Genomic DNA, 10,572 nt, shown 5'->3' on the forward strand with positions numbered 1-10,572 from the left:
TGTTTGTCTGTCTGGTGTCATGCTTTATTTGTGCTCTGATTGGCTGACAACCAGCCAATCAGAGTGCGAAGAAGGCAACCTGGCGCCATAATGGTGGGGACATGACACAGGGGACGGAGGCTTCTCCCCCTCCCCGCCCTGCTCTCTAGACACACACACAAGTATATATAAAGTGTGCATGTATAATACACACACGTTGGTGGTGTACACAGTGTGACTCGACCCCGCGTGACATGCTTCCTGTCCGTGTCACTCGTTGTGCCACAGGAGGCCCCGAGGCGGTTTTGGTCTCTACCGCAGGGCAAGCAGGGCCTCAGCTGTCCCATCCCCCACCCATTTCCGCCCAGCCCAGCTCCCCCCTCCCGTGCCCCCGCAACACAAACGCTCCAATGGCGGGAGCGGGCGACACAAATTCATACCGGCCGCCCAATGGCGAGCGCCGGGCACATCCAGCGGCGGACGTAGCCCAATGGCGAGCGAGGCCGCGCGCGGCCAGGGCATCCGGCAACCAATGGGGAAGGGGGCGGGGCATCCCTGCCGACCCCGACCAATAGGAAGACAGGGCCCGGCGTCCTATATAAGCGGCGCGCAGGAAGCGGCTGCGCTTTGGCGGTGAGACTTGGACTCGTTGCGCGTCCTGTGTTACCTGGGCCTCGGCGGAGCCATGGTGAGGCGGCGGCGGGGGGAGGGGTGCGGGCGGTCGCCCGCTGCCTCGCTGCAAAATGGTGGCGCCCCGCCCGCGCGATCATGGCGCCTGACGCTCGCGGCGGGCCCGGCGCGGAGCTTCCCTCGGGCCGGGCCTGTCCCGGCGGCTCGAGGGCCTTGGGAAGGAGGCGGTGGTGCATCGCCCTGTGTAACATCTCCCGTCTTTCTCTAGCTTAAGAAGCTCTGCCCGGGGCCGGTGGACGCTAACCCAGCGGCGGCACCTCGGAGCGAGCAAGTCCAGCTTTCCGTCCCGATAAAAAGTTGAGAGCCAATGTCTAATATTGTTAAGACGCAGCAGATGTAACATTTCTGCCCGTGCGGTCTTGGCTGGGCTGCTGTTTTAGGCGAGCGAGTCTCATCTCTTTTTTCTTTTTCTTTTTTTCCCCTCCTCCCCATCTGTGCTGCTAAGCAGCTTGTAGGGGTTTTTTTTTGGTAACGATTAGGAAAACTGCCAAAGCTGCTTCCTCTTGGAAATGAGTTGCAGGCGTTTCTCCATGGATTTAGAGAAGCTGGTTCCTCTCCGTGAGTGATGTTGTAATGTGCAGTGACGTCCTGGATAGCTTTAAAAAAAACTGCCCCCTGCAAAGGCTCAGAGCTGAAAGGCACCCGCTGAGAAACCCGGTGTTTTGTTAATGTATGAAAGTTCGTCATTTTTTAGCACTGGACTTTTGAGCGCTAGCGTTTGGCAGCAGGACCAGTATTGGACTGGTGCTCAGGGTGGCCCTGGGACAGAGGCAAAGGTGTGGGCTGGTTCTTCCCCCCTTGTCCCCACATCGAATTACTTTTGTTAATTTGCTTGGGAAAAGGTGGCATGCAGTGCTCCCCGTCTACAATTTTATATTTTTTGTGGCTGGTTACACGTGACCTAACTTCCCTTGCGGATGTCCTTGGGCTCCTGCCTTGGTTGCTTGTTCCTAAAACTGACTCCAGCTGGCAGTATGAAATGTGTAGACCCCTGCAATTACTGTGCAGAGCATGAGATGGCACTGTTTCTTCTGAAACCCTTGTGGTGAAGGGAATAGGGTAGGTCAGGGGTCAGCAAAATTTAAGGAGTGGCTGACTGAAGGCAGCCAAGTCCCCCTCTACACTGGTAGCTTATGCAGTGATTGATATGTTACCAGTGGTATAAATGAAAAGGGTGTTACATGTGCAGCCATTTTCAAGGTGCTATAAAATGGCAGACTGGCCATAAAAAAAAAAAATTGTACATACAGTGTAAAGCAATTCTATGGCTGGTTTATATGGTGGAGTTACCCTTGGTAAGCTACTAATAGTCATGAGTGCAGTTTCTCCCCGATTTCTCAGGAATAATGATTTGATTAGTTGAAGTTAAATGAATGTAGGAGTTGAATCGATCTGCTCCTTTACTCTGGTGTCAAGATTGAGTACACTGATGTCAACATGTCCTATCCAGGCCTGAAAAGAGAGACATGGTGTTGTGATTTCCCTGTAAAGCTCATTTAGGCAGGAGACAGGGTTGAGACTGTGGACATGTACTATGGGTAATGTATCCCCAATGCTCCTCTTTCCTGTGTGGTTAGGAAGGATTTATTTCTTTCATTTTTTTTCTTTCAGTACTTCAGTTTTGAAAGTGCGAGGGGAACATGGGCAAGAATCAATGCTGAGCACCCACAGCTTGAAACCAGTGTTGATAGAGGCTTGTGGGAAGTGTTCACCTTGGTGTTTAGGCCATTTCTGAAGTGCCTTTCAGTCTGCTGAAAAAAAGATATCCCCTGGATTGCTACTGCAAGTGAAACAAGGAGCAATGGTTTCAAGTTGGAGCAAGAGAAGCTTAGGTCAGATATTGGGGAAAACTTTCTCACTAGGAGAGTAGTGAAGCCCTGGAACAGGTTACCTAGAGAGGTGGTAGCATCTCCATCCTTGGAGGTTTTTAAAACCCAGGTAGACAAAGCCTTGACTGGGATGATCTAGTTGGGTCTGGTCCTGCTTTGAGCAGGGGGTTGGATTAGATGTGACCTCCTGAGGTCCCTTCAACCCTAATTTTCTGTGAAACTGCAAACAAATCCCTTGACCTCTGCTTCAGTTTACCCATCTATAAAGTCCTGGCTTCCAGTTTTGGGTAAGAATAGACATTTGGGGGTTTTGGTGGCTCTTTTTCTGTTTGTTTTATTTGTAATGGTGCTTTGAATATGTAAAGCCAATTTCCTTGAAGTTTGAACATAACATGGGAGCCAGGATATGCTACAGAACTTGACACTGAAGCCCATCCGCTCTACACTGGGATCCATTTCCTGAGAATATTGTTGCCTGGCTTGGCTGCAGCAGATACTTGGAAGAATTTTCGGATCTAGAACAGTGTTAAACAGTTATTGGAAGAGAGACCCTTATTTGCAGTTAGATTTTTATAAATGAGTGCAGGGGTCAGTCATTTGTGTTAGTTCTGAAGTTCTGTACTTCTGTATCCAGCGCATGGGAATGAATGTATAAGTCACATGCCTAGCAGAATGCATAAATTACTCCTTCAGCATGTGCAACATAAAGAGAAGGAGCTGGGGGTTGTACACCTTCAAGATTAATGACAAAAGCTTTTTCTGCCTTCACGTACTAATAAAAACATGGTATGGCCCAGTATTATGACTCCTGTAAAGTGTGCTCCCTCTGCTGGCTTTAACCAACCCGCTCCTGAAGCTGAGCTGGTGTCCTGGGTGAGCCGAGGTGGGCCTACTGCCACTGCCCTAAGACGCATGTTCAAAGCAGCTGTTTAATTTTTTTGTGATGGGGAGGGAGGTGGTCCTCAACCAGGGAGAGGGAAAATTGACAAACTTCATGCTTCCAGGTCTCTGAGGACACTAACAACGAAGAGAAGAATGAGCTTATAAAGTATTACTGGATGTTGTCCAAAGTTGTTTTTTTCTAGGTGAAAGGAGATGATGACTTGAAGGAAGCTTTTGTGTTCAGTTGAATTTTGTGCCAGCCACGCTAACCCCCAGCACAATGGGGCCAATGTTATGGGTGCTGTCTTTAATAATTTTGCAGCGTGGTAGTTTCAGGCAGTTTGTATCAAACATTTTGCTAGACAAGGAAGCTACTGTTCCTGCCAAAAATTCTTCATTTTCTTCTTTTTTTTTTTCTTTCCCATTGCACAGCGTGAGTGCATCTCAGTCCACGTGGGTCAAGCTGGTGTGCAGATTGGCAATGCATGCTGGGAACTCTACTGCCTGGAACATGGGATTCAGCCCAATGGCACCATGCCAAGTGATAAAACCATTGGAGGTGGTGATGACTCATTTAACACCTTCTTCAGTGAGACTGGTGCAGGAAAGCATGTCCCCCGTGCAGTGTTTGTGGATCTTGAACCTGCAGTGATAGGTAAGTAAAATCAGCAGTGTGGATTGAACTAACAGATCAGCTGGAATGGTGTTTGAAGGTTCAGTTTACCTCTATTTCTGGTATGGTACAAATATTGTAAAAGCACTTAAAATATCTTTAGGCAAAGCTTAGTCAGTGTCTGTAACTGATGCTTTTTGCAAGTGACCCAGGAAACACTCTGTTTTCTCTTAGCCTCTAACAAGTAACATGCATCCTAAAATTGAGAAGAACTTTGCCATACAGAAGGGTTTTAGGGTTAGATGCCAAGTAATGGACGCCCAGCAGATGCATCTAAAGAGCCAGACACATACTTGGATCTTTAGATTCTCACATTGTTTCCTACAGGCTAGATCAGCCTTTTCAGATTACTGTATATATACCGTGCCTTCTGAACCCTCAAGGCAGCTTTCTTTTGTCCATCAAATTCTCCTTATGCTCTTAGAAAAGAATGTATATTCTATATCTGTGTAACTGGAAGTGCACTTGTTAGAAGCCAATGGTTTTGTATTAAAACTACCAGCTAGAAAAGTTAACTCTTGTTTGCTTTGGGGTTCCCTTTAGTAGATTACCCCCAGTGTCCTTTCTAGCACATCAGCAACTTTCATATGCTGTTCACTGTGGTTTACGTGCAGACTCTTCCTAAAACCACTTCCATCCTTTCTTGTTGCCCCAAATACACTGTTTTATTCTGTCCCCTTTGTCTCTTTATTTTTTCATGTTTTCTGCCTCCTAATCATAGTTCTTCTACAGGCTGTACCAGTTCTTTTGCATTAGCTTTCCAGAGATTACACATCTATGCCTTAAAGAAATTCTAGGTTCTCTTAAGTCTGTTGCTTAAGGCAGGGCTGGCTAACTTCTAAGTGGCTGGGGAATGCATGCTGTGAACACACAGTCCTGTACTGTGCTACCTGGTGTCCTCTTCCACTCTACCATGTGTCCTGCTGCACCACCTGTTTCTTTCCCTGTTCCTTTCTGGTCATTCATGGATAATTGTTATTACAAATTGTCATTACAAATTAAGCAAAATTTTAGATGCACTTGATCTTTACATTCTGGATAACTGGTGCTTGGCATAGGGAACTTATAAAATACACATTCTGTTTCTGTAGCTTGTATTTTAATCACAGGGAAGAATCATAGAGGAGCAGGTCTAGGTGGCACCTCCACAGATTATCTAGTTCAGCCACCTTCCTGAGGTAGGATCATCCTTTTCCAAACAATACTATAGAAATCCATTGTTTAAACCTCTTCATAAAATTTGGATTGACCCTGATGCAGCACAGACCTGGCACAAGTAAAGCAGGGAAACCACAGCAGCCAATGTCTTGTTTCTGTGATCTGCTAGAGTGGTTCAAAAGCCAGAAAACTAAATTGGCATTTGACTCTGGACATGCAGATATTCAGTAAGGTACATAAATGACTCAATTTTTCCTAGCAATTAAACACCCAGTAATCCAACACAACCTGGTGGGAACCCTGGGTGCCTTTTTAAAATTAAAATGTATATTACTGAGGTCTAGACATAGATTTGAGTGTTTAGTTTTGTCTTAGGCCAGGATCTTCAAACAGCATGCAAAACTTACTGTAATTAATTTGCACAATGTTTGGTTTTTTTCACAGATGAAGTGCGGGGTGGGACATACAAACAACTTTTCCACCCTGAGCAGCTGATATCTGGTAAAGAGGATGCTGCAAATAATTATGCTCGTGGTCATTATACTGTAGGGAAAGAGATAATTGACCTGGTCCTAGAGCGCATCAGGAAGTTGGTAAGTCTTTCTATGATGGTGGCTGTTCATTCAAATGGGGATAGCTAACCTGTAGCATGCACATCACAAGTGCCCAGGGCAGCCTCTGTGGCCTGTGACAGATCAGGAAGGGAGCGAGAGGCACAGTAGCAGATAGGACAAGGAGCAGAAAGCAGAGCAGCAGATCAGGCAGGGGAAGGGGATTGGAGTAGTATGCAGAGGATACAAGACTAATTTGTGGAACACCTGCCAAAAACATGTGCCCCGCTACCTTGTGAGATTCAGCTAGAGAAAAACATTAGAGTGCCACGATCAGAATACTCTAATTAAGCTTTCATGGGACATTTGGGGCTCAGTTCAGTTCTGCACCCTGTTGCATGGTAAGGAAAGCTGTACAGGTCTGTTCAGTTATCTGAGTTGATCAGGTGTGTATGTTACTGATTAAAAATGGAAGTAGCTGATCATGGTTCTTACATGCAATCCAAGTGAGCCCTCTCAAATTGTCTAAACTGCTTATGTTAAACACACAAGCTTTTATCCTAACATTTGATTTTTAAACCTACAAATACCAAGGATGCAGTCCTGTCAGTAGTGTCCAATTTCCATGTTTATTATTGGAAGAGGATCAGTTCCTGGCTGAGGTTACTTTAGAAATTTTAATCAAGGAACTTTACTTTGTTCCAGAATGGTTTGTTTTTGTGCAATTTGAATTCAGATCATATTTGAATATTTTATTCCTCTTTTAATTTAGTTTCCAATTTCTTATGGTAACAGAAAAACAAGGGTCTGAGACTTCCTTAGGCCATAAACCTTGTGGCAAACTGAGAAGAAGCAAAGTATCAAGCAGCAAGAATGTGCTTTGCATGCAGCCTTAGATACAGAATGGTTTTGATCAGTGTATAAAGGCAATAGGAGGATTTGGCCTTCAGTGCTGTAGTGGGGTGGGGGGAAGAAGAAGTTAAAAGTAGTATTCCCCCCAAGTTGCTCTTTGAAGGTCAGAGGAAGTTTGCTCTAAATTTTGAATCCTAAACTAGGGATGAGATACCAGAAAAGTCTCTTTATATTTTTAGACTGTTACAGCTGGTTACATACACTCCAATTTTGACAAGGTTTTTCCTTTCTCTTAAACTATTGAGAGTCCTCAGTCCTTCATATCTGAGCAGGCCGTATTCCTCCATTTCTGGAGTGAAATACTAGCTTTTGCCTACTGCAGGGGGCTTCCAGTTTGAACTGGCTTGGAGAGGTTGCAACAGGGCAACCATCTCTTCTGTATTTACATACATGCTTCTCAAACAAAATGGATAGCAGCAGGAAATGACCACAATATAGAATAGTGCCATCTCCTGGCAGGAGTGCATAATGTGTGCATAACACTTGGTACAGAACTTGAGCTTTCTGAGTGGTGAAGAAGTTGAACTCTTTGCTTTTAAAAAGCCCAGCTTGACATTAATTTCCATGAATTTAATGTGACGTTAAATTCCCTGAATTTAAACCTGCATAATCTCAATTTAGCACTGGAACATAGGACAATACCGACATTTTGGGACAGATGTAGAATGTCAAATAGTCTGTGCGTGTAAAAATAAATGATGCCGCAACTTCCAACTGTGTATTTACTGAACAAAAAGGTATGAAATGGATTTTAGGGAAATACTGTTAAAGTGAAGGAGGTAGATATCATAGAAAATGATTCACAGTAAAGGGCCGGTTTATTTAAATTTTAGATTCTAGTGTTCAGTTACTGTGTTCACATTTGAAATATTCTTTCTTTCAGTCTGACCAATGCACTGGCTTGCAAGGCTTCCTGATCTTCCACAGCTTTGGAGGAGGCACTGGCTCAGGTTTTACATCTCTGCTGATGGAGCGCCTTTCAGTTGACTATGGAAAAAAATCAAAGTTAGAATTTGCAATCTACCCTGCACCACAAGTCTCAACAGCAGTTGTTGAGCCCTACAACTCAATCCTGACTACCCATACCACTCTAGAGCATTCCGACTGTGCCTTTATGGTGGATAATGAGGCCATCTATGACATTTGCCGTAGGAACCTGGACATTGAACGCCCTACCTACACCAACCTCAATCGCCTCATTGGCCAGATTGTCTCTTCCATTACTGCCTCCCTGAGATTTGATGGTGCCTTAAATGTAGACCTCACTGAATTCCAGACCAACTTGGTGCCTTACCCACGTATCCACTTCCCCTTAGTAACCTATTCCCCAATTATTTCAGCAGAGAAAGCCTACCATGAGCAACTGTCTGTGTCTGAGATAACTAATGCTTGCTTTGAGCCTTCCAATCAGATGGTAAAGTGTGATCCTCGCCATGGCAAGTACATGGCCTGTTGTATGTTGTACCGTGGTGATGTTGTTCCTAAGGATGTCAATGCTGCTATTGCTGCTATCAAAACAAAGCGCACAATTCAGTTTGTCGACTGGTGTCCCACTGGTTTTAAGGCAAGTGCTAACTACTTCCTTTCTGAGTTGTACAATGGCTCTTCACTTGTTTTACATTGGGTTAGATTTTTGCATTAGTAAAATCAGGGCTGTGGTGTAGGTACCTAGTGGGGAGTTCATAGTGCTTTTAGGAGTGAAGATTTGCATTTGTTTTGAGCATGCAGCTCATTGGACCATTATAGGGACGATTATGGATGGGTAAAATCAGATATCTGTACTTGATCTTCTGTCGGATAAATCTGTAAACAATTGGTCATTGCCAAATATGGCAAGAAATCTAACCTTTTTTTTTTTTCTCCCCCCCCTGCCTCTTCCAGGTTGGTATCAACTACCAGCCCCCAACAGTGGTACCTGGTGGAGATCTTGCCAAAGTGCAGCGTGCAGTGTGCATGCTTAGCAACACCACAGCCATTGCTGAAGCATGGGCCCGTCTGGACCACAAGTTTGACTTGATGTATGCCAAACGTGCTTTTGTCCACTGGTATGTGGGAGAAGGAATGGAGGAAGGTGAATTCTCAGAGGCTCGGGAAGACCTGGCTGCACTTGAGAAGGATTATGAAGAAGTGGGCACAGACTCAGTGGAAGGAGAGGATGAAGGTGAGGAATATTAAATTCCACAGAAGTGAATGGCAAGTCTTTGCCACTCTACAGCCTCTTCAGCAATAATGAAAATGTGGAAATTTCTTTTCTGAATCATGCCAAGCTGTTTGGAATAAACTTTTTTTAAAATTGGAACCACTTAGTAGTCTCTTTAACTCTGCAGATACACGTCTCAACCACACACAGATTGATAGTTCAAACTCTACATTTGGGGGGACAGAGACAGAAACCATAAAAAATGTCACCCCCTACCATATAAAGCAACCTCCACTGTGGACTAAACTCAAGTTGCGGTACCTGATTGTGAAATTGATATGGCCTGCCTTGCTTAACAAGGGCCCTTTGCTATGCTATGCAGACAGAAGAGGAGTCTGTAAATGTCCTTCTGTAAAAGCAAGGCACACATCAAGTAATGGGGGAATATATGGTATTTGGGTTTTTGTTCTTTGCCTGTCATAATACTTGGCAGTCTTTCCTTGCCTGAAAAGGTGGAATCCTCAAAGACTTAGATGGGAGCTGGGCAACACCATCCAAGTGGCAAATAGGATCTGTATTTTGATTTGGAATCAGAAACCATTGATAGTGATTTGGGTTCTAATAAGGCACTTGGAGCTGCAGTCACCCATGTCCTGGAAACTGCTGTGTTAAGTGCTGGGGAAGAAACCCCTTGGACTAGTAAAGAAGTTTTATGGACAGCCTGTTCTTGCACATTGTTGCTCTTTTATTTATGATTTGGGTTTATTATTTATTTGAATTTCAAGGGTAGTTGGGAGCTGATCTGACTTGCAAGTCTGTGATAAAGTGGAAATCTCATTTTATGGAGAGAAATGTCTCCCCTAGGTTTTATTGTCCTTATCAGCTATGCCCTTATGTAGCAATTAAGCTACATGCTAAACTAAAGGCTTTTACTGTATGCATTGATTTGATAAAAGTAGCCAGAGCTGGTAAAGATGGCTGCTTAAAACCAAATTTGACCCTGAAACTCTGGCATAATTCAAACATGTTGCCTCTGGTCCCTTTTTAGGTCTTTGAAATACTTCCTCGCTCCCTAATGGTTGGAGTATTAAGTTGTTAGCCACGCACAAGGAGAAACTTTTTGCTCAAGGGAATTTGCACAAGAAATAGACTGAAGCAGGAAGTGGAACCTGGGGAATCAAAGGTGGTTGCTGGAACTGAGTGGGGGGAGCAGAAGACTAAAGCAGCTCTTGTTATCACAGACAAGTTTGTAGCAGAATTCAAGCCTCTTCAAAGTCTAGAAAAAAAATTAAAAGTATGAGGCAATTGAGTGGCAGGGGTGCACAGGTTTGAGGAAATGTGAATAAAAATCTTTAAACCAATATAGAATTGGGAAAAAAAATCAGTAGAGGGGAGAAACTTGCAGGGGGGGAAAAGAAAATATTTGAAATTTGTTTAAGGAAAGTAGCACAAGTGTTGGGTCTTACTGGGGGTGGGGGGGTGGAGAAAGGTGATTCTACTCCATTTTTAAAAAGAGCACTCCAAACACTTCTAACTAGTCTACACTCAGTGGCACCCTATTCCAAAAACAAATGGCATTTTGGGCTGCCTGGGTGGTGGGCATCATGTACAGTGTGGATCTTGGACTAGCCAGAGTGGGCTCTGCACGTGGTGCATGTCCTGTGTCATGCAGTTCAACTTGAACCCATGGGCAGCACCAGGGCCAAATAGGACTCTGGGCTGGATTTGGCCTATAAGCTGTACATTTGACTCTTCCCC

At 44.6% G+C, this 10,572-nt stretch overlaps 1 protein-coding gene across 1 annotated transcript; it reads left to right on the plus strand.

The window, feature by feature from the left end:
- The first annotated feature begins 566 nt into the window (after positions 1-566).
- LOC109317566 (tubulin alpha-8 chain) lies at positions 567-8,973 on the plus strand. The gene is made up of 5 exons (XM_019546307.1): positions 567-667; positions 3,813-4,035; positions 5,656-5,804; positions 7,558-8,238; positions 8,556-8,973. The coding sequence occupies exons 1-5, from the start codon at positions 665-667 to the stop codon at positions 8,847-8,849; spliced, it is 1,350 nt and encodes a 449-aa protein (XP_019401852.1). The 5' UTR covers positions 567-664; the 3' UTR covers positions 8,850-8,973.
- The last annotated feature ends 1,599 nt before the right edge of the window (positions 8,974-10,572 follow it).

This window comes from Crocodylus porosus, unplaced genomic scaffold, assembly GCF_001723895.1.
Source record: "Crocodylus porosus isolate Cpor-Errol unplaced genomic scaffold, CroPor_comp1, whole genome shotgun sequence".
In the NCBI taxonomy this organism is placed as follows: domain Eukaryota; kingdom Metazoa; phylum Chordata; order Crocodylia; family Crocodylidae; genus Crocodylus; species Crocodylus porosus.

Bases quoted from the DNA above. Each gene is read 5' to 3' on its own strand.
- LOC109317566 (XM_019546307.1), top strand. The intron at 4,036-5,655 runs GTAAGTAAAATC...TTTTTTTCACAG, and splicing joins TCTTGAACCTGCAGTGATAG to ATGAAGTGCGGGGTGGGACA. The intron at 8,239-8,555 runs GCAAGTGCTAAC...TGCCTCTTCCAG, and splicing joins GGTGTCCCACTGGTTTTAAG to GTTGGTATCAACTACCAGCC.